We start from the raw sequence: 24,567 nt of genomic DNA, 5'->3' as shown, positions 1-24,567 counted from the left end.
CCTCCAGGGTCAGTTCTAATATGTGACGTGTTAGTTCTAATCTATTTAGAGCATGAATTCTAGTAAGATCGCCTCTAATAGCTACGATGTTAGTTCTATCATGCTGCATGTTAGTCCTAGCCACTCCAGCGTCAGTTCTAATCTGTGGTGTGTTAGTTCTAATCTATTTAGAGCGTGAGTTCTAGTGAGAGCGCTTCTAATAGCGTCGATGTTAGTTCTGTCGTGATGTTAGTTCTGTCGTGCCGCGTGTTAGTCCCAGCCCCTTCAGCGTCAGTTATAATCTGTGGCGTGTTAGTTCTAATCTGTTTAGAGTGTGCGTTCTTGTGAGATTGCTTCTAAAAGCTGCGATGTTAGTTCTGTCGTGATGTGTATTAGTCCTAACCCCTCCAGCGTTGGTGTAGGCATATAAAATTGCTTATAGGTCCCCTAGCATAGCTCGGCACAAACCGACGAACCAACTATTCCCTTCGTGGAATAATACCCGCATAATCGTGTAGATCCGACCGGATCTAGATCGCGCGGTGGTCCACGGATTAACCCCGGCGTTGGCAAAGAACCCACACAAGCAAGCAACCGCAAAACAGGAGCTTGCGATTTGTTCACAAGAGGAAAGTTGTAATTTTTAATTTTTTTCTTCTTTCTTTGATTTAGTTGTAACCGGATCTATAAAAGACCGGATCTTTGTAACCCAAGATGACAATTATCTCATTAATGAAGAAAGCTACAGTTTTCCACGCGAACAGTCGGTTCTAATCTGTGGCATTTTAGTTCTAATCTGTTCTTCGGTGTGTATCTTCCAATCTTGCTAGTTGTTATTTTACTTACAACTTTTCATCTAGTGTAAGATGGTGTTAGCTCTCATTTAACAAGAAAAAACTTTCAATCGGCAAAAAATGAAATATTTTGTGCATACCGGGATCAAAACACTATCAACATATTAAACACTTAGTCAGCGATAGGTTCATTACATGTTTTACGGTTATGACCTTCCATATGACATCGAGAACATTTAATTGGCCGTGTGTAAACAGTTCTGTTGTTGATACACCTGGTTTTATTTCTCCCTTTCCTTTTTGTTGTAAGTGGAGATATGATCTGTATCTCATCCCTTAGCACGATACGCTTCTCATAGTCAGGGATAGGGTAGAGGATTAGCTCGTAGCTTTTTTTAAAGGTTTCAACCGTCATAAACCAGTCACAGAACTGATAGATATCCCTTTTCATAAACATAATGGTTGTGCATGTATGTTTGCAAGGGACACGGGTTACATCCCACCCACGGTAAGTGCATGTTTTATTGTCTAGATCCACTTGACAAGATCTATAGGATTGTACCTCAAATAATCCTGTAAGGACTGACGAACCTCCAATGGACGATCATTTTCCATGTTCTCTTTGAGGGCAAGTTCGGCTTTTGGGGCAAAGAAATTGATTCCAACTTTCAGCCATGACTCGTCGCTCATTCATACGAACCATAATCTGTTTACGTATGTGCTCTACCAGTTAAAGTATCCATAGAATCCTAACCTCATGTATCCATTTGTTGAATAACTCTGCAACATTTGATGTAACATGACCGTATCTGAAACATAACAGGGAATTCATCAAAACTTATAGTTAGTTCATCTGAGACATTGTTAGTTCTATCTACTTCTGTGTAAATTCTAACTGCCCTCATGCTAGTTCTAGCTATTGTCGTGTTAGTTTTAGGTGTTAACAGTTAGTTCTATCTCTAGATAACTTTAAGTTCTATTCTAAGTGTTGGTTCTATTGGATATGTTAGTTCTGGCTGTGTTATTGTTAATTCTATTGCAGAATTTCACGTCTAGATTCATTAGACAAGTGGCTTATAATAGATAAGTAATGAAATAGCTTATAACTTACCTAACTCCAGGGGAAAACGCATTAGCCCAGTTCTCTAGAGCATAGTCCATCACAATATTGTATGCTCTTTCGTCAACAAGTCTAATGTCGTCCATATAATCGTTCAATTCTGCTCTAGTATATTTGTAACAGGAAAATTGCAATAGATTACCCAAGATCTGAGTATCCTTTAATTTGAATCCCAAATCTTTCAACTTTATCCTAAAGTTCTCAACTAGATGCAGCACACATCGAGAGTGTATAGAATCTGGGAAAAAATTCTCTAACTGCTTCTCTGATCCCCTTATACGTATCTAAAATTATCACTAGCTTGTGTGGAGGGTTATATGGATCTAGCCTTTCATAGAGAATAGACCACAAACCTACAAAGAGTTGTGGTTACCATACACGAATTAGAGTTAACAAGGAAAGAGATAGAACTATCATAACCTACAATAGAACTAACATTGCTCGGGATAGAACTAACCTTATAAGAACCACTTCCAGTTAACGTTATTTTTCTGATCGCATATGCAATAGGCCAATGGAAATATCCCCTGATTTCTATCATATGCTACGACACTTAGGAGTATACATTTGAATCGATCTTTCAGTAAGGTACCATCCAAAAATACAAGTTGTCTACATCCGTGTAAAAAATCATTTATGCAGGTGGCATAGCAGATGAATAGCTTTGAAAACCTCCCCTCATGTTGTTCAACATGAATGTAGCTACCTGAGTTCGTCTTCTTGACCTCTTCTACATACCTAAAAAATTGAAGATTAAGCTTTAGTACCAACATTGCAAAATTAGTATAAACAACATCACATAAATAAAAATAGTTTGTCTATTGTAGATATCATCTTCTATTTACCATCGTAATTGATCGTAGGACTCATGGGCATCACCATATAATTGCTCTTGTGCTCTTTCTTTACCCCACCAAATCTTACTATAATCGACCCTAATCCCATACGAACTTAGAAACTCCTTTTGAACGTCAATAGGTCGTATATCCGATCGTACCTTTAACGTGGGTTGTAATTGGGTAGCAATGAATTGCCCTGCATTATTACAATCCCACAATTGTGATTGTCCACGAACCTTTTATTTCAAGTCTATTATCATTTTTCTGTGGAGAGGCAAATAACATCCACATGCAATTTTTGGCTTCCTTAAACTGACAAAAAACTTGAATACGCTTCAGTTCATTCTTCCCAAACTCATATTCGAATTTTTTCGCCATGGAGTAATATAGCAAGGCCAATCTTAGCTCCTTTGCACTTTCAAATCGTTATCCCTCACCGGTTAAAGCTGTGTGCCACCAAGCAAGAATCCTCTCTGATCTTCTAATCATGTCATCAATCTTCAAAACATTATCTCCGGAAGGATTGTCATTGAGATTCTTATCTGGAACACTTGTGGACGACAACACCGTAGGGCCACAATCTGTACTTTTTGAGTTCAAACCGCTGGAAGCGCTACAAATATTAAGAACATAATAAATAATCATAAACTACATACTGCTTGCAGTTAGAATCAATTAGAACTAGAAAGAACTTACAAGAAAACCATAAGAGCTAACAGTTCATTGATTAGAACTAACATACTCGAACACAAATTGAACTTGAGCTAAAATTAACAATAAATTGTATAGAACTGACATAATAGCTATTAGAACTAACAATATAACCATTAGGACTAACAAGACATAGATTAGAACTAACAAACTTTGCAGTGCTTCCAGCATATGGAACTAGATATAGAACTAGCAATAAATCTAGTAGAATTAACAAAATAGCGATTAGAACTAACAAAGAAACCATTAGAACTAACATATGGAGCCTAACAAAGAATTGCTTAACGATAAATCGATTAGAACTAACAGGACCAATATTACAACTAACATACGATCAGGTTAGAACTGAAGTCCAGTTAAACCTAATAAGAAGACAATTAGAACTAATAAGAAGACGATTAGAAATATTTGATTTTACAGTTAACCTACATGTTTTGTCGGACTTGCTCGTTTTCTTGTTTATTCGAAGAATCATCTGCTTCTTTAAAAGCTTGCATGTGAACATCTTTCAGTCCAAGATTGTGGCAATACTCAACCATAGACGTTAGATCCCCCTCGTTCTCAATGAGAAATTTTAAGATTCCAACTGTTTCATCTTCGTATGCCAAAATTAACGACTCATATGGAAGATCTAACCTCTAGGACATATCAAACTTGAGATCCAAGATGGTGGTTGAAGAGTTAATCTTTAAGAATACCGCTTTATACCCCGAAGAGACAATGCAGATGATGTCATTCTCAACCATTTTGAAGGGAATGTAAGAGTAATGGAGAGAATTTTTGTCTGAGGAGTAATGAATAACTAAATAGTTATTGCTCATGATGGAGTAAAAAAAGAGGAAAATTTTCCTCCATTTTTTTCATCATATCGCATTAATGAGAAGTGACTACTGTTTCGGGACGAGGCCTCGTCTGGGGAAGAAAGAGAAGGACAATATCTGTTTTTTTACAAAATACAATCTGCTTTTAGTATATGCTGACGTGGAGGGGGCTTGAAACATTAAACTTCACTTTTTGGGGCTATTCCACATGGAGCAAAATACAAGGGGCTCGTCACACGAAGTTCTAACTTTCGGGGCCTAGATACATTTTTCCCTAAAGACTATTTTGAAAATTTCTCCACCCTTAAAAAGATCATAAGTATATCTATCTCTGTCCGGGAAAAATAATGCTCGAGTGCTTTCCTATCCAGCCACTTCGGAAACAGTGCAAAACATTCGACCCCATCACTCGAGAATAGATAAAAGCATCAAGCAGCTCTGCCTCCTGAAGATTCTCTCCGCCATCTCAACATCCTCCTCTATCTGTACGCTAATTCCCAAATGCCTCTCAAACTCTCCCCATCTCTTCTCAGCTCCTTCATCATCACCATCATCTTCTTCTCAGAGCCAATATCCTCCTCGATCTCCTCCGATGACCCAGTATGGAGAACAATAGAGGAGTTCTCAGGCTACCCAACTCACCCAACATCAGCCAGCTTGCCTTCTCCTTCATTCTCAGTCGACACTGAAACCTTGCAGAATCAGGTAAAATCAAAGAGTCTATACGAAAAAGGGATGATTTTTGTTTTTATTGCGAGATGGGTACTTGAGATTTCTCTGTGTTTTTGTTTGTTAACAGTGATATGGGTAGTTTTGACTTTGTTGGGTTTTCTGCAGATCGATGAGTTGGCGACCTTTTCGGATGTTCCGGCTCCTGCGGTGACTAGGGTTTTGTACAGCGATAAGGATGTATTGGCTCGAAGGTAAATCAGTTGAATTTTTGTGGTATTGGTGCTTACTTGATTTTGTAACTTTTTACTGTTCCATTTTTTTTGCCCTTTCCATTAAGCACGCAACCTTATAGTTTTTTGAGACTCTAGAACGTGCATTTCAGGTCAACATGTATCACTTATCTAATCTAGTAGATGAGCATAGACATAATAAAATACAGAGTATAGGTGGAGCAAAGATCATATGCATAAGATCTACGATCAAATGTGATATACCTTACTTCAGATCGTCTCTTCTTGTGATGCCATACAATTCGCACTTTTTCTAGAATACAGTCGGAGGATAAGTACACTTAGAGATCCCCAAATAATCACCTTGCTAATTTCTTTGTGTTTGACAACCAGGAAGTAAGTTGGGAGTGAAATTTAAGAGAAAGTACTTCCTTGAGAAGGTACTTTCTCATTACTTTCCTTATCGCTAAACAAGTGTTTTTGAAAGTTGGGAGTGAAATCTAAGTGTCTGAAAGGAACTTTCTCATTACTTTCTATCACTGCTAAACAAGTGTTTGGCTTTTCAATTTTTGGTCCACTTCTCCTTCAATCGCCGACTGCCAAACCAGTGTTTGGCAATCAGAAAGTAAATGGAAAGCTGACAAAAAAAATTGGAAAATGGTCCCCATGTACTTTTTTATGTTTGGCAAGTGGAAAGTTATTTGAAAGTAAATGGTGCCCCATCAACATTTTAACCCTTTTCACTTTCTCAAATTTTTATGGAAGTGTACGGAATGTGAAGTAGGAGAGAAATTAATTCTTTATTTTTTCTCTTCTTATCATTTAATTTTAATTATTTACTTTCTACAGTTCACCTTCTATATTTATTCTTTATTTTTTCTCTTCTTATCATTTAATTTTAATTATTTACTTTCTACAGTTCACCTTCTATATTTTTTATGATAGCAAACATAACACATCATTTAATTTTAATTATTTACTTTCTACAGTTCACCTTCTATATTTTTTATGATAGCAAACATAACACAAGAAAAGTGAATGCAACATCATTTACGACCTCAATTTTCAATTCTCACTTTCTATCATCTGAAGAGTATTTTGCGAATAGAAAGAAATAAGAAAGAAAGTAATTTCGTTTATGGTTTCAATTTCTATTCAACTTTCCAAACATATAAGCAACGAAAAAGAGAGAAGAAGGTGATGACGACTATAGGAGTCCACTAGGGGAAGTTCGGTCATTGAAAATGACCAATAGACTTATAAAAGAACCAAGTCAAGTTCTGGTAGTTTATCCCAATAAAATATTGCCCTTCGGCTGGATTTTTGTGGGTCAAGCTCCTGACTGAGGTTGCTAGGGTGCAAGGGCGGCATGCCCTTACTGAGGGTGTGGAGGTGAAGCCCCCGACCCAAAAATTGATTGCCTTACGTGCAGTTTGATTTTTTGCTTGGTTCAACTTCTAAAATGGCGCAGGATTGGTCATTGCGGAGCTAAGTGGAGACTGCGTTGCAGAGCTGTGCATCGTGAAAGTAATAGTTCCACACAGAAGGAACCCTACTCATCAGAAAGTAACTTAGAACTATTTTAACTCTACCATAGTTGCCCAACCAACTCTGGAAGACTGATGGCGACATGTGCTAGGTGTCAAATGTACTATACTCTCGAGGATTGACCTGGCTTAGCTTCGGACTAGTCACAGGGCTAATAAAATTGCTATAGCTCATAATGCATTTATGCAATCTATCAGCTTTAGCTCTGCGACGTTGACTTTGGTAGCCTCGTGACACTAAAGTTTTGAAAAGTGATTATACTTTATTGCGCAACACTTAATGCAAGTTTTGAAAAGTGGTTATACAGACCCATATCCAACACTTCAGATGTTCTTAGTTGGCTAACTTTTCCCTCGTGGCTCTTAGTCATCTTCTTCTGGCTCTTAGTCATATTCTTCAAGCTCTCGGCAGCTGCTCTTCCCCAATAGCTCCACAACTTGGAGTTTGACTCTTGCAAATCAAGAGTTCTTCGTCTTCGTTGGCAATAGTTGGTTTATCCGGCTGCTTTGATCATTAAGGCTTGGTGTTCTTCACCATTACTGCTCCTTCTAGGGTTTATCTTTGGAGGTGATCCCTCCATGGAAAACTATACTGCATCGATATTTTTCCATCCAAGACAACCTCTTTGAGACGAGTTTGAGTTCTTCAAATAGAGCTCCCCTCATTACCAAATTCGACATTAACAATAAATTAAACAACTTTGTTCATGTGGTCAATAGAGTCAAAACTGTCTCTTTTGGCACATCTTCCTAGAACCAAACTTGTTATTTTTTTCATTTTTGAATCAAGAACTGAACAATCGTAATTCATCATATATTTGTAAAATTGTAAACTTCTTGACCGGAAAATGATAACTATCTATATTTTAGATGTTAGAAGTACCTCTTCGAAGACCTCCGTGTTTACACGCATATTTGGAATAAAGAGTTTGGGAAAATTACTTGTTGATGAAGGGTTAGTACCCATATTTGTACTAGTAGAAACCAAGTAGGTGGGCCCCATCAACATTTTAACCCTTTTCACTTTCTCAAATTTTTATGGAAGTGTACGGAATGTGAAGTAGGAGAGAAATTAGTTCTTTATTTTTTCTCTTCTTATCATTTAATTTTAATTATTTACTTTCTACAGTTCACCTTCTATATTTTTTATGATAGCAAACATAACACAGGAAAAGTGAATGCAACATCATTTACGACCTCAATTTTCGATTCTCACTTTCTATCATCTAAAGAGTATTTTGCGAATAGAAAGAAATAAGAAAGAAAGTAATTTCGTTTATGTTTTCACTTTCTATTCAACTTTCCAAACATATAAGCAACGAAAAAGAGAGAAGAAGGTGATGACGACTATAAGAGTCCACTAGGGGCAGTTTGGTCATTTAAAATGGCCAATAGACTTATCAAAGGACCAAGTCAAGTTCTGATGGTTTATCCCAATAAATATTGCCCTTCGGCTGGATTTTTGTGGGTCAAGCTCCTCACTAAGGTTGCTAGGGTGCAAGGGCGGCATGCCCTTACTGAGGGTGCGGAGATGAAGCCCCCAACCCAGAAATTGATTGCCTTACATGCAGTTGGATTTTTGCTTGGTTCAACTTCTAAAATGGCGTAGGGTTGGCCATTGCGGAGCTAAGTGGAGACTGCGTTGCAGAGCTATGCATCACGAAAGTAATAGTTCCGCACAGAAGGAACCCTACTCATCATAAAGCAACTTAGAACTATTTTAACTCTACGATGGTTGCCCAACCAACTCTGGAAGACTGACGGTGATATGTGCTAGGTGTCAAATGTACTATACTCTCAAGGATTGACCTGGCTTAGCTTCGGACTAGTCACAGGGCTAATAAAATTGCTATAGCTCATAATGTATTTATGCAATCTATCAGCTTTAGCTCTGCGACGTTGACTTTGGTAGCCTCATGACACTAAAGTTTTGAAAAGTGATTATACTGTATTGCGCAACACTTAATGCAAGTTTTGAAAAATGGTTATACAAACCCATATCCAACACTTCAGAGGCTCTTAGTTGGCTAACTTTTCCCTCGTGGCTCTTAGTCATCTTCTTCTAGCTCTTAGTCATATTCTTCAAGCTCTCGGCAGCTGCTCTTCCCCCTCTCGGCAGCTGCTCTCCGCAACTTGGAGTTTGACTCTTGCAAATCAAGAGTTCTTCGTCTTCATTAGCAATAGTTGGTTTATCCGGCTGCTTTGATCATTAAGGCTTGGTGTTCTTCACCATTATTGCTCCTTCTATGGTTTATCTTTGGAGGTGATCCTTCCATGGAAAACTATACCGCATCGATATTTTTCATCCAAGACAACCTCTTTGAGACGAGTTTGAGTTCTTCAAATAGAGCTCCCCTCATTACCAAATTCGACATTAACAATAAATTAAACAACTTTGTTCATGTGGTCAATAGAGTCAAAACTCTCTTTTGGCACATCTTCCTAGAACCAAACTTGTTATTTTTTCATTGTGATTCAAGAACTGAACAATCGTAATTCATCATATATTTGTAAAATTGTAAACTTCTTGACCGGAAAATGATGACTGTCTATATTTTAGATGTTAGAAGTACCTCTTCGAAGACCTCCGTGTTTACAGGCATATTTGGAATAAAGAGTTTGAGAAAATTACTTGTTGATGAAGGGTTAGTACCTATATTTGTACTAGTAGAAACCAAGTAGGTACGAGCTGGTAAATACAAGTACATGAGAGTCTAGTAAATACTGGCAGGTGAGAGGTAAATATGTGAGAGATGAGTAGGTGATAGGTATAATATATCTTAATATTCCTCATCAAACTCATGGTGAACCGAGAATCGTGAGTTTGGATAAGAAGAGCCAGAAATGCACGATGACGAAAGGGTTAGTACCTATATTTGTACTAGTAGAAACCAAGTAGGTACGAGCTGGTAAATACAAGTACATGAGAGTCTAGTAAATACTGGCAGGTGAGAGGTAAATATGTGAGAGATGAGTAGGTGATAGGTATAATATATCTTAATATTCCTCATCAAACTCATGGTGAACCGAGAATCGTGAGTTTGGATAAGAAGAGCCAGAAATGCACGATGACGAAAGAGTTGAAGCTTGGTGCAGAGAAAGACATAAATCCAATTATATTGATGAAGAAAACCCAACAGTTGTAGAACGATATCATAGGATAGATCCAGAAGCATCGATGGAGGAAAACTAAATATCGACTAAATGAATGGTGAGGGATATTGACGTAGCACGATCTATCAAGTCCTAAGGAAAAGTGATTAAACGAACTAATATGTGGATAAAATGTAATTCACACTAAAATTACAGCGGAAAATAATTTTAAATATCAAATATTATGGACTAACAACTAATAGTAATAAATGATGCAAAAACTACAACAAATAAGGAATGTGTTCGCGATAAACCTGAGGCGTGAAACGTCGAGCACAGTCCACAAATCCTAATTGAGTACTCAGCGTTGGAGTCGAATTCCTATTAGCTAGATCTTGCAAAAGAGTTTCAAAATAAAAGGGTTAGTTCAATATAAGATCAATGATACAATAGTTCTAATTAACCACAATATAAGCAATCTGATTAAATGTGAGTAAGGACTTAGAATTGAGTTTTGTAGTTCTCTGTCACTGTGAAATTCTGCAGGGATCATATCTGTGAATGAGGTTGCAACGTTGAGAACATTGGGTACTGTTCACGGTAATGTTTAGGGCACTGTTCACAAGGCGCTGCTTACAGCACTGTTCACTGAACTGTTCACGAGGGCCTGTTCACGGAACTGTTCACGAGGTGTTATTCACGGCACTGCCCATGAGGCGCTGTTCACGGGGGGTCGCTGTTCACGGCATTGTTCACGATACTGTTCACGGGAGGCTTAAAATGAACACAATTAGAATCACTCCAGAAATCTCTTTGCTCAATAATTCTCATTCAAAATTCACTGTCTATTACATAAAAGTTCCTCCCTTTTATAGAGAATTGAAGATAACACAAATCTTTTCTGAAAACAAATCAAATAATATCTCTAAACAAATTAAATCTTATCTAAAAACATGTAAATGCTTATCTCTAAACAAATCAAATCTTAACAATCTCAATTCTATTAATAACTTTATTCTTATCCTAACAATAACTAAGTAAAATCAGGCCTTATCTCAAACTGAATAGAATTTAATGATATCTCAATAAGATCTACAATGCCAAGTCCCTCTGGAATAGAATCGGGTATATTGTTCCCTATTGGATATGAATCTTTGTATATAAAGGGAGAAAATCTTAATGGCGACTAGATCGAACAACGAGGGATAGGAAGCTTTGTACATTAACAAAGAAACTAATACTGATCAATGCCAAGGTCATGCTAAGGAGAAGCTCGTTGCGAAGAAAATCTCAATGTGGAATGGTTGATGTCAAGTACGTAAGTAAATCTCATTTGAAGGAGAGAGACACGAGTCAGCTGAGATATTGGATACGATAACAATGAGTTTTGAGAGCTCACTGGCATGATTAAAGAGCTCGAAAAAATTGGCCAGAGGTGAATGGATCGAGCACAATAAACGGTGCAAGAAAGAAAACTTTCCATGAAAATATTAACACTTGAAAGGGCAACAAAATTAATTGTTTTTGCAAGATAGGCTGATTGGGTTACTAATGTCCAGACAAAACTTATTGCTAATTGATTGTGGGAGAAAGTTGATGGGTGCAAAATTAGAGCAAAATTTATTGTCACTTGATTTTGCTAGAAAACTGCTAGGTATTGATGAAAATTTTATAAATTGCACTAGAGGACATATGTTTAAGAGGGACAATCGAACACCGTGATGAGAATGAGCTGCCAACTTGCAATATTGAGTGCACTAAACGATCGGATACGAGTATCTGGTTGTAAGATTAATTTGTTCTATAGAGAGGTGTATTAATTTTTCTTTTAGTTAATTTGCTTCTTAACTGAAACAATACCCAAGGCTAAGAGCTCCCACAACAATAGATGTGAAGAGATGATCGACAACAACAATGAGGACAATGGAGGCTTTGATTGGAGTTCTCTTTAAGGGAATCTAGTCTCAGTTGGTGATGACCAGCCAAACGAGAACAATCAAGGGAGGACTTGTGGAGCAGTTGGGTTTGCTTGATGATGGGGTTGGGTTGTGAGTGAAGATCAAAGAGAAAACTCAAGAAAGAGATGAGCAATAAGTGCAAGAGATGAATTTACCACCAACAACAAAAGTGGAGACCTCAACTATGGCGAAAGAAGATCTAACAGAGTGATGAAGATGAAGATTGGATCTTGGGGACTACAATAGAGGGAAGCGACAAAGATAATGAAGAGGGTTAAGGTTTGTAGTAGACCGAGTTGCAGGAGAGGGCCAAGGAGCGTCTATGGGGAATTGACGAACAATGAAAATAGGAGTCATTGTCAGATGTTGGAAAGAAATTGGAGATGGTCTTTGGCAATGTCGGAGAGAGAGGATTGTTAGTGGGAAGGCCAAGACCTATTATGGTCTTTGGCAATGTCGGAGAAAGAGAGATGTTGGTGGGAAGGCCGAGGCCTATGATAGCTTTCATCTGCGGAAGTTGGTGGACCTTTCTATATGAGAAGAAATGGTGGTCTAAGACTCTAAGTAATGTCGAGTTGTGCGAAGATGAAGATAGAGTGTGGTGGAGGAGCTGGTCGACATGGAAAGAGTCACGGGAGTCATGAGGACTTCTTGTGTGAGTTGTGTCCCAGAGAGGAGGGAAGAGGATGTGAGGACGTGATCGTAGTGGGAGTGGCCAGGGCTGAATTGTATTGGAATGCAGTCGAAGGTGCAGAGGGGAAGCACGAAGGTGGTGCTTAAGGAAAAGCCCCCTCAGTGGCCCAGAGGTACAAAAGGGGAGAGGTTCTCTAGAGTTGACTACCTAGCTAGTTCTGGTATAATGTTATGAACAGAGAGTTTGGGAAAAAATAAATAGTTGATCAAGAGCTAATACACAAATTTATACAAATAGAAATAAAGTAGGTGTGAGCTGCTGAGCTGGTGTTAGGAGGCAAGTAGGTGAGAGATGAATTGGTGAGATGTGTAATATATCTTAACAAACATAAAGAAGATGTGAATAAAGCCATAGTCGTAGACTGAATCGGATTTCAACTTGTTTTGGGGCGGACCTGAATATGCTCACCCACTCATTTGGGGGGTTAGGTTTGATTGTAAAACCCAACACACAACTATCCTAGTTTTCCCCCCAAATCAACAATACCATAACTTTGTAGTTAGCTGGACAAAAAAGTTCATGTAATTTGTTTTAGGGACTGTTTGTTTGCCCAAAAAAAGAGGGAAATCAAGGAATAGGAAACCTATTTCTAAGAAAAATTATTTTTGAGATTGTTTGGTTGGCTAAAAAAAAAGAAATCAAAGAATGAGAGATGAGATGAGATGAGTTGTCACATTATTATTGGATGATGTGGGTGATTTTTTAAGAAAAATTGTTTTGAGGTTGTTTGGTTGGCTAAAAAAAAATGAATTATAAGAAACATATTTTCTGTAATAGGTTCTTTTCTTGTGTTTGGTTCATTCTTAAAAATAAGAAAATAGATAAGATGAGATGAGTTGTCATTATATTATTGGATGATGTGACCCACACTTAAGGAAATCAATTTCCTTGGTTTTTTTGAGGAAATAGGTGGAAATGAAATGTTAATGAGATAAGATGAGTTGTTACCATATTATTGGATGATGTAGGTGATTTTTAAAGACAAGATGAGATGGAGATGAAATGAGTTGGATGATGTGATCCATTTCTTGTGTTTGGTTTATTTTCAAGAGATGATATGAGATGAGTTGTGGGATGAAAATAATATTTTATTGGATGTTGTGGTGAGTTTTAGGGATAGAAATGGATGAAAATAATATTTTATTGATTTTCATGTACCCTTTTCCGTTTCATGATTTTTAGGAAACCAACCAAACAGCCCCTTATTAAAAGTCCAAAATTTGTGATAGTTTATTGAAATTTAGCTTTCATAGTTCCCTACTGAGAAGAATACTAACTGCAACTTTTTTATTCACGGTTAATTTTGTATTTCAATGTTTGAGGTTTATGACATTATTAAAAGTCTTGCAAGTTAGTACAGGTATGTAGTAACTTGAAAACTTTATGTTGTAGTTCTAATTAAAAAGCTGACATCTTTTCTTTCCAGCATTCAAGCTGCTATTTTGCTTATGTCTCATCCACCTGCTCATCTCCATTTGCAGTGAAGATCACCAAATTATGATAAACCCATAATTGGGATTCCGTCATTTTTATCTTGTGATCCTTTCTTCTTTTCGTTTTTATCTTTGATGAAAAATTGGTCCAGGTTCGAATGAGGAAATTTGTCATACAATTATCATCTTTCTTCTATTTTTTTCCATATTACATTAAATTTTTATTGTCTGGCTGCTTCTAGCTTAATCCTTTCTTAGTTCTTCCCACCCCCTTATCCACAAGTGATCATCGCCGGTTCACATTGACCACCCCTTAATGTATTTTCTAATATGCTTTTGAGTTACTGGAGCTACAATGCTCAAAGTACACATACTGCAAGAAAGTTGAAGAGAATAAGAGAAAGACATGCATCCTCTCAGTAGGTATTTGTGAAAATGTTCTATTGGTTTATTACGAAAAGTCGACTTTTTCCTATAACGTTGCACCAAAAAAGTTACTTTTAAGTTTTTTTAAAGAACTTTATAGCTTTAATTTATACTGTACAGCATTTATAAAGAATATCTAATCGACAAGATGCTGATCCTTGTCTCTTTATTTTATAGCTTCATTTTTGAAACATATTTTAATTTCATGTGAAGTTTTCATAGTATGATTTATGTGATATTGGCTTTGTGTTGACTTTGTGGTCCACTCATTTTGACATCCCATTGGTTGAACTTTGGATGCAGCTACATTAAAAAGCTAATGGAAAAGGCTGGCCTCTCTATTCGTGAGGATGCTGTGGGTAACATATTTGGTCGATGGTGAGTTCGGATATTTCGAATGTACTGTTTTGCTTATCTGGTAGACCTTTGTTTGAATCAACTCTTTATCTAATTGGAATAAACGTGTATTCATGAAAAACTAGTGTTTGTAAATAACTGCTTATACCTTCGAGCGGCATTATCCTGCCGTCCTAAGACTTATGACATGTATTCCTTTGTTAAATACTCAAGTTAGAGAAATCTGACTCTCACTTTTGATTTAACAAGAATAGACATTTTGATATTCTTTTAAATTTTTTGATATAGTAACTTCAAGAATGCATGACCTTGAGTTATAGGTCTGATACTTGAGATTCTTGACCTTGAGTTATAGCTCTGGTACTTGAGAAAGCGTTGCTTTAACATAACTTATTTTGTGTTAGAGTTAAAGTAGTTCAACTTGTTCTGGTTTTGGGGTTCCTTTTCCCAACTTTACTTTTCGCCTTGTATACCATGTTCTTGCTACAATCATAAACTTACACATCTAATTTTTATTTATGCCTATCATGTGAGAGTCCCTAACTATTACACCAGAACTCCAAAGTTATGGTGAGAGTTGAGACTTATATTTTTATATTCTAACATGCCCCCATTGGTTGAGACACTTTTTAAAAGCAACTTTGCAAAAGTCACTTTTCAAAAAGCTACTTTTAAAGCCACTTTGCTAAAGTTACTTTTATATTCTAACATGCCCCCATTGGTTGAGTGCCTTTTTTATTGGTTGAAACGTGGACCCACGCATTGATGTCAATTTTTAGACGCTTCATATTCGTGTCCAGTGGGATACCATGTTGCTTTGATACCATGTCAAAGTCCCTAACCATTCCACCAAATCTCCAAAGTTGTGGTGAGGGTTGAGAGTTAAATTTTTATATTCTAACATGCCCCTACGGATTGAGTGCCCCTTTTATGGTTCGAAACTTGGACTTACGCAACGGTGTCAATTTTTAGAAATCTTAGGTCCATCACCTCTATCAGATCTGTCAACTTAGTTTCTACATATTGCATTGCTGAACTCCTCCTCTTTTAAAAGGTTATGACGCTTTTATATGCAACCATTTCTTTACTTGAACCATTGATTATCCCTACTCTCCTACGAATACTATTGCTTCTCCTATGAATACTGTTGCTTCTCCTATGGATACTCTTGCTTCTCTTTCATCTGTTGGTGTTTTAGAACTATCACATTTTATCAACAATTATATTTTTTTCGCCCCAATAGAAATTTCAAATCTTGTATGATAAATTTGATATAGACACTCATTTTCTAACTTAGCAGATGATAATCTTGTATGATAAATTTGATATACAGAAATCTCAGTTCTGTTATTTATATCATTGTACAGGGTCCCGTTTCTTTGTATTTTTTAAGATTTTCAATTAAATGGGGTTTGTATATCCAAAACCATATAATTGCTATAAGTTTAGGATTTTCTTCTCCATCACCCCTTGACACTGGTCAATTGGACCTGACTGCTTGAAAATCCTATCTGAATCAGATCCAAAATCTTGGGTTTAGAACCTTCGTAGATCCTTGCAGGGTACGGATCCATCCAGTTCCAATCTTTTCCAACCACACATTGGTTCCCAAAGGAGTAAAATGCACTAAACATTAATGAAAGTTTAGTTTATCGTGTTTTTTCTTTTTCCAGGAATGGCAAAGATACAAGTCTCGCTGCTGTTGCTACTGGTTCCCACATCGATGCTATCCCATTTTCAGGGAAGTATGATGGTGTAGTAGGTGTTCTGGGTGCATTGGAAGCAATTAATGTGCTGAAAAGGTATTCACAAACCATTGCTACCTGCTTTAGACACTGAAGGTAGCTGAGAGACTTATTTGCAATGATATTTATAATTATTATTATTGTCAAATGCTTGCTTGCAGTTTTTATTTTAAGGGAAAAAGGGTCCATCTATACTAGAAGAACATGTATATGACCTCATTTAGTCATTTATTTAGAGTGCTGTATAGAAGTGCAGCAACCTTAATCTATGTACTAGATGACTCAACATTGTGCTATTGTTAGTTAACCCATCCATGTGGTTTAATGGATACAGCTGGACACCCTGAAGTGGCGGTGCCCAGAGCGTGTCGCCTAGCCCTGAGCGGCCACGTCTAGGCGCTGGGAGCGCCTAGGCGGCCGCCCAGGGATAAGCGGGCCGCTTAAGCGGCCCGCCCCACTTTTCCAATCTCAGATTTTGAGCTGGGCGCTCCCAAAAACCCGAACAAAAAAAAAAAATCTAACCCAAAACCCAAAACCCGATACCCAATACCCAAAACCCAAACTCAAAAATAAAACCCTAATCTTCGATCTCACCTTCGTCTCCAACCGACTTCGGACTCGTCTTCGACTCGTCTTCGTCTTCGACTCGACGTCGACGACTTCCGACCGAGTTCGTCTTCGATCTCACCTGCCGAGCTCGTCTTCGACTCGACGACTTCGGACCGAGCTCGCCTTCGACTCGACGACTTCCGACCGACCGAGCTCGTCTTCGTCTCCAACCGAGCTCGTCTTCGTCTTCGACATTTCGACTTCAGTCTTCAGCCGACAGTTCGCGTCGTAAAACCCTAATCCTCTTTATTTCGATTTCAATTTCCTCTTTTTTTTTTATTCCGAGCTCGTCTTCAAGTTTTGGGTTCTCATTAATTTGATATTGTAGGCTTGTGTAACTGTGTTGATAATTTTTATTGGGTTCAAGTCTTAAAAAGGTAAAATCTGTGTTGATTGGTTCAGGTTTGATAGATTCTTATTACTTGTGAGGATAATAAGTTTAAAGAGAGATAGTAAGTTTAATCCGTTGATGTTTCAAGGAAATTAATTTAGTATATTTATATCATATTTAGTTTGATCGGCATTGCTCAAGGAAATTAACTGCTCCTAGCCTCTTATGACTGTCATATACTCATGCATTTATTACATGTTAACTTAGTATATTTATATCATATTTAGTTTAATTGTTTAAGTTTAGTTGTTTACAGTTTTTGACCTACAAAATAGAACAATAATTAGTTGCAGTTTTTGAAGTTGCAACAATAACGAATGAAAGTACAGTTTTTGAAGTTGCAAAAATAAGTTAACAGTAAGAAAAATTACACATGTGAGAGTTTATATATTTCTTGTTTTGAGATTCTGTTTTAAGAATTACAAATTGAATATGTTTAACTGTATTTATTATTTAAGTTTAATTGTTTAAGTTTAATTTTAAGTTTAACTGTTTGATTGTTTAAGTTTAATTTTAAGTATTGTTGATTGAGTATATATATTTATCTTCAAGTATCACAATTAAAAAAAGAAAAACCGCCCAGAAGAAAAAAACCGCCCAGAAACCGCTTAGGCGCCCGCCTAGGCGTCTAAGCGCTGGGCGCCAAGTCCGGCGCCCAGGAGCGCCCAGCGTTTAATGTAACATATAATTTGATTCTATCCTAATAAAAGATTCCCAACAAGGCTGTGGCAGGAAATATCTGGCATCTACTGGCATGTGCAACTATTAGATGTTGTGGAAGGGGTGTCTATGCATTGGCACTCGTATAATAGGCTGACACAACATTTATGCAAATAATTATGTGATATGGGCTACCTCAGACGGGAAAGCAAATAGCATCCCTGATTGCTATTTCTCTCTCTAGCATCCCTTTTTTATCATTTATTTCCAAGAAGCATGAAGAATTCCCTATACATGGTGAGTTTTTAAGTTTAGTTTTGGATACAGATATATGTTAACCTCGGTTCATATGATGATCTAATCCTCATAGAAATATTGGTGTATGATAAATGAAACTTAACAAACTTGCTTCACAGGTCCGGGTTCCAGCCGAGGAGATCATTGGAGGTTATTATGTTTACATCTGAGGAGCCTACACGATTTGGAATCAGCTGCTTAGGGAGGTCAGGTCTTTTCCCTGTAAATAGTTAGCAGTTGTAGAGTCATCATCTTCCAATGTAGTTCTTAATTAATTGTTAACAAAGTTCGAACCCATATTCTCTTTCACACCACTCCAAGTTGAAAATTTTAGTAAACAAAACCCTTTTTTTATTACCTTATGCCAGTTTTTAAACGTGCAGCCGGCTAATGGCAGGGATTGAGGAGCTAGCTGATGCTCTTAAAGGAACAGTTGATGGTCAAAATATATCTTTCTTTGATGCTGCAAAATCTGCTGGGTACAACCTAAATCATGAAGACTTGAAAAATGTGTTTGTGAAGAAGGACCATTATTCTGCATTTATAGAATTGCACATAGAGCAAGGACCTATTCTGGAAGAAGAAGGTTGGATTTCTAAATGATAAATCCGTTTAGCTGGAAAATTCATTTACTCTAAAGTACTAAACTATTTGATCATAAGGTCTTCCCATTGGTATTGTGACTGCTATTGCTGCACCTGCTAGTATCAAGGTAGAGTTTGAAGGGAACGGTGGTCATGCTGGAGCTGTCCTCATGCCAGCAAGGTCCGTATGTTCAAATTTCACAACTATTCCGTGTGAGATATGCAACAACTTGTTGCAAGTTTTTTCACTGTTATCTTTTTTTTCAGTATAATTTTTTAAAAGAACCAACAGTCAGAACAATGGATATGAAACGATTCTTTGCATTGTAACATTCGAAGTAGAAAAATTACCTTTTAAATGTCACATTTTGTGTTCTTTCTGTTTGAATGAAGTAGCCTTTATCTCTTCAGTCCTTCAGGTCTTTGTTCATAAGATATATGTGGTATTGAGCTGTAATTATCCAGTTATTTGAATATTTTTTAACTATCTCTAAGGATATCTGCAAGATGAATCATTAAGTGTACCAGCTAGAAGTGGTGAAGTAAAATTGATATGGGCAAAAGGACAACAAGTAAAAACATCGATTGAGGCTGTAAGGATATGATGGCAGTGAACTTAAAAGATGAACCTCGATGAAACTTAATGGAGAAAAGTATTCGTGCAGTCAATCCCAAAGGCTTGGATAAAAGCTTTGTTCTTCTTTTTGTTGATGTATCTTCCAGGGCATTTCATGTCTTTAGGTTGATATAACTATGCTATATTTCAATACAATTTAATATATCAAAAACCTTCTTTCCCTTTTATATTCTCTTATATTCTTGAAGAACTTTGAAGTAAAATGTTTGGTTGGGTGGGCCTAAATTGCAAAACCAACAAATATGTCTGCTTACCAGCCTGACCTTTTTCGGTTTATGCCTAGTCCATTCTGTCATTATCTTCCTTTGCAGGATTTGGCACCTAGGTTGCCATCACATTGGTAACAAGGTTGTAACTTTAATATTTCCTTAGGCTTTGTGGTTCATAGTTGACTCCATTTTGATGGAAGAGATTGAGGAGCGTGCGAACAATGTAGTAACTAGCAGTGAAATTATGCAAGACACTAGGACTGCACATAATCGTGCAATGCACTTGTCTTTATATTTTCTTCCTTTTTCTTTCTTTATAACATTTTTCCTCTTTCTTGCAATCTCATCTTCCTTTGCTGTCCTTTTATTTTAACCGTATATCTTCAATGCATGAACATAGACACAAGACTGATTCGAGTAAAACACAATATAACACCTTCGCGCGCACGCACGCACCCCCACACACACACCCACACACAATATGAAGGAGTACATATAAAATGTTAAGTTTGGCTGAAAGTGTAACCACAGTTATACATTCGACATGGACGCTGCTTCAAGAATAAGTTTCCTCAACTGTTATATATTTTTAGTAGCATCCCTTGATACTGATCATACAGTGAGGGTTACATCCCTTTAAGCTCAAATCTGGATAATTCATTTTAATATCTCACCATGCATTTATTAGCTTGCCAATTTCATTAATATCGGTCGGGGGGTGGTATTTTGCATTTTCTCCATTTCTTTTCTTCATTAATTTTAGTTATCTGGAGAAAATTTCCGTTCTTTTTATATTACATGACAGTCTCCTTACCTTGTCTGTTGACAGAAATGATGCAGGATTGGCAGCTGCAGAGTTGGCACTGGCTGTTGAGAAACATGTGTTAGAGTCTGGATCTATAGACACAGTTGGTACTGTAGGTATATTTCCGGGGCATGCTTCTATGAATTATTTAACATGGTTAACACATGATTTCTAACAAATAGAGAACATGTTAGCATAAGCAGATTTTTTCTCATGATCATGTGACCTTCCATGTTGCTTTTAGTCCTTTTCTAAAGATTTCCTGCTTTGTCTAGGTATTATTGAACTACATCCGGGAGCAATCAATAGCATTCCAAGTAAATCACATATAGAAATTGGTATGTTTCTTCCTTGAGTAAGTCAAACCTTGGATTCAATAATATGTGTATGACAGCATAGCTTTGGTTTCTTTCGATTGCGTGCCTTTGTTAATTATCATCTGTGCCATACTACTGGAAACCTAGAAATTTTAGCTGTAACTAATTGCCTATTTTTTTACTTTTTTATTGTATATTTGCATATTGTAATTTAATATTAAAATATTACAACAGTGGATTCTTAGTATTAAAGACAACATAACATGGAGTAGTAGCATAGAAAATATAACTTATTAGGCAAGGGATATATTGTGTTTTGTCCAGTTTTGATCTATGTACATGGCTGAAAACAAAAGAAATCCACTAATCAAAAGGAGATTACAACTGAGAGATTATTCTCTTTCTCACTCATTCAAATCCACCAGAGTAAAAACTCTTATTTTTTTCTCAAAGAAGAAAGATAAGTGTGCTGCAATGTCTCGTTGTCTTACTCTTCATGTAGCCATATCATACCTCTTATATGGAGGACTAAGTCCCTTTCTTAATTAATGCAACCCATATCAGGAGGTTTAATTGTAAAAAAAAAAGTGGGTTATTGCATTTAACTCTATGGCAGATGTCAAGTAAAATACCATGTTTGTGGCTGATTAGTCAGTAGTTAATAAATCTCCTCCTTTACTTCAAACAAAAGCTAACTATCGTGTCTTCTTCAAATTCTTTTTTGTCTCTCCATAAAGTCATCATAGGCATAAACTTTGCCATTTCAAACTCCAAGAATATCATGGCTATGCTTGAACTTGCAAAAAGGTATGATCTTTGTCATTACACCTGATTTTCTTAACTGTTACAACTTGAATTTCTCAGACATATGACACCTGACCTGTCAAGATATGGCTGATGCTTAGTCAGATGTATGACACTTTGGTTGTCCTAAAATTCTGTAGTCATTTATAGTGCAAGCCCAGATGTTCAACGAAATATCAACCAAATACATTCTTTTACTGCTTCCGCTATTGCTTTATAGCTTGTCACGTAGTAGAATGTTGACTGTAGATCTTTCAACTAGTCGCGCAATCTAAAAGAAGGGGGCATAATTTGTCTTAAGATTTATCCAAATCATAGCACAATATGTAATTTAGTAATGGAAATTCACAACTAGATGCTCCTACAAAAAATGTAGACCGAGGTTAGCAGATTTTCTCAACTAACAAATATCCATTTTCACCTTTCCATGTTTATATATATGTCAATCACAATGTTGACTATATTTGAATATCAGAGTTGATGTTGCATACAGACTACTTCTTACTGTACTAATGCAAGGAACACAAGCATGTATCATTCCTTTCCCGTTTGAGGTGATAAAGCTGCTGAAAGATGAAAATAAACAGCAAGTAGAGGTTTTATAGAGTTGGTTGCAAGCATGTGGAATCACTCAAATCTCATATGTACTATGGATCACCATCCCGAAAATATTTCGTCTCTCGAATCATTCATCCCGTACTCATCTGTTGAACTGAAGTATCAACATATCAAATCTCAATATATCTTTATCTGCAATCAATATCATCAACAATAGAAAAACAAATATACAAATAAACCATCATTTGAAGTTTCAACAGTAAACACAATTGTCATATTTAAATTGCAAAAACATGACTCTCTTATTGTTCTCTTAATCTTTTTTCAACCCTCCTCCCTCTTATATGGGCAGCTAAGTCCTTTTATTGAACACCATCATTTTCATATGATTTCAGCACCCTATCAACAAATTGGATACTAATATTCAAGATACTATAATTGCCAATTGGATTTGGCTAAATGTCGCATGTCAGCAGTCAACAAGTTGCTATCAGATATCAATATTTTTGGAGTTTCTTGCACACATTCAATTTCCAACTGTGGGGTTCGTCTAGCAAGGCGCTGAGGAAATTCAGTCGTATACTGGAAAGATGGTCTGATGGATAATTGGATACATTTGACACGTGATTCAAATATGGTTTATCCTTTTGAGTTAATATGGTCCTATACATATTAGTGTTACATCTTACTTTGTAGATCCTTGTCACTAATAAATAGCATAAGAGCCCATGGTTTAATGAATCTTTGCATGCTATTTTATGCTACAGGACTTTGTTAGTGCTGTTTAGTGCTTAGAGAGGAGCAATATGACGTTCTAATAACTTGGTCTAACAAGGGTTGAGATTCACCTTGATGTGCATGTTGTCACACTCTAAAATGTCTTGATTCATTCGCAAAGTATTTTGACTCTAGCTTCATTATCCGTTAAGTTGGTGGACAATTCAATTGGTATGTAGCTGGACTTTTGACTGAATATGAGCTAAACTGTAGATTTGTTAGTAGTACCTTGCATGCATTAAGTTTTCAAATGAGAGCTTGGTCTAGCAGAAGTATGGGGATGAGATTTAGTTGCACATCAAATAATGGTTAGTGGGTAAACGGTACACGGCTAATATGTTCTGACTTGTGATTCAAAAATTGATGTTATTGTTTGAGTTGATCTCGGACAAATTAGCCTAATTCATGTAAGTTCGAGGGTCTTCACAACCCAACAGAAAATATTTAGGTTAAAAAAAGAATAAACTTTTAAAGGTTCTGTTTCGTATTTTCTCTAGCCAAAGATTTCTTGAAATCAACTGTGATGCAAACTTTTTATATTCAGCTGTAACAATTTACTTACATTTTACATGAACTTATTTCTTATTTCCTGCAACATCCAGTTAAATACTTCCTAGAACATGGTTTTATGATTTATTAATTTGTTACATGTTTTGTTTCTAGATACACGAGACATTGATGAAAAAAGGAGAAACAATGTAGTTGAGAAAGTCCATCAATCTGCTGTTTCTATAGCCGAGAAACGGCGAGTGAGACTGTCAAAGTTCCAGATCATCAATCAAGACCCACCAGCTCTCTCTGCAGAATCAATTATCAGAGCCATGACAATTGCTGCAGAAAAGTTGAACCTTAGTCATAAGTTAATGATTAGCCGAGCCTATCATGATTCGCTTTTCATGGCCAGGTAAAGAGTTTACATGCACAACTTTTAGTGTTATCTTGCATAACTCTCACATCGTTGCTTTATTTGGTGATGCGATATGTTGATCGTGATACACTGACAATTAAATCCTACCTTATATGAGCGAACTATTGTGAAGTGTTATTAGTTTCTTTTAGATTGCAATATTTAGAAAACTTTCTATTGCACTTAATTGTCTTTTCCTTTATTTCTACTGTCCATAGGAGAAGTGATAAATTCATAAAAAAGACAGATAAATGGATGGAAGAGATCAATTTTAATCAAGAGAAAGTTGAATAACAAAGAACGTGTTGTGATTGTTTTCTTTCTAGTTAAAAAAGAAATTGTCATTTGGTTATTGTATGTCCCATTTTGTCCACTCTCTTTCTCCCAGTTGCAAATGAGTGAATTTCTGGTTATGTATAAATCTCCTGTCGTGCCAACACAATTTTGATGTATGCCAATTATTTACTCTTTACCTGTTTCGAGACCCTACTATTTGTTTGAGGAATGGACTTCAGTGTCTAAATTCAAATTTTATGCAGCATATTGAAATGGAAAATATCAGTACTTTATCATCTTATTTGTTTTTTAAGGGT

At 36.6% G+C, this 24,567-nt stretch overlaps 1 protein-coding gene across 1 annotated transcript in view; it reads left to right on the top strand.

The window, feature by feature from the left end:
* Positions 4,615–24,567, top strand: part of LOC109848756 (probable ureidoglycolate hydrolase) — a 21,134-nt gene continuing 1,181 nt past the window's right edge. Inside the window, exons 1-10 of the mRNA XM_020418409.1 lie at positions 4,615–4,969; positions 5,102–5,187; positions 14,621–14,695; positions 16,348–16,476; positions 18,496–18,582; positions 18,760–18,962; positions 19,039–19,141; positions 20,636–20,727; positions 20,887–20,949; positions 23,731–23,971. Coding sequence (XP_020273998.1) covers positions 4,766–4,969; positions 5,102–5,187; positions 14,621–14,695; positions 16,348–16,476; positions 18,496–18,582; positions 18,760–18,962; positions 19,039–19,141; positions 20,636–20,727; positions 20,887–20,949; positions 23,731–23,971 — 1,283 coding nt within the window. The 5' untranslated portion in view covers positions 4,615–4,765. The remainder of the gene's footprint in view (positions 4,970–5,101; positions 5,188–14,620; positions 14,696–16,347; positions 16,477–18,495; positions 18,583–18,759; positions 18,963–19,038; positions 19,142–20,635; positions 20,728–20,886; positions 20,950–23,730; positions 23,972–24,567) is intronic.

The sequence above is a fragment of the Asparagus officinalis genome, chromosome 7, assembly GCF_001876935.1.
Source record: "Asparagus officinalis chromosome 7, Aspof.V1, whole genome shotgun sequence".
Classification (NCBI taxonomy): Eukaryota; Viridiplantae; Streptophyta; class Magnoliopsida; order Asparagales; family Asparagaceae; genus Asparagus; species Asparagus officinalis.
The sequence above is the reverse complement of the archived record's forward strand: the minus strand, read 5'-3'. Positions and strand labels throughout refer to the sequence as shown.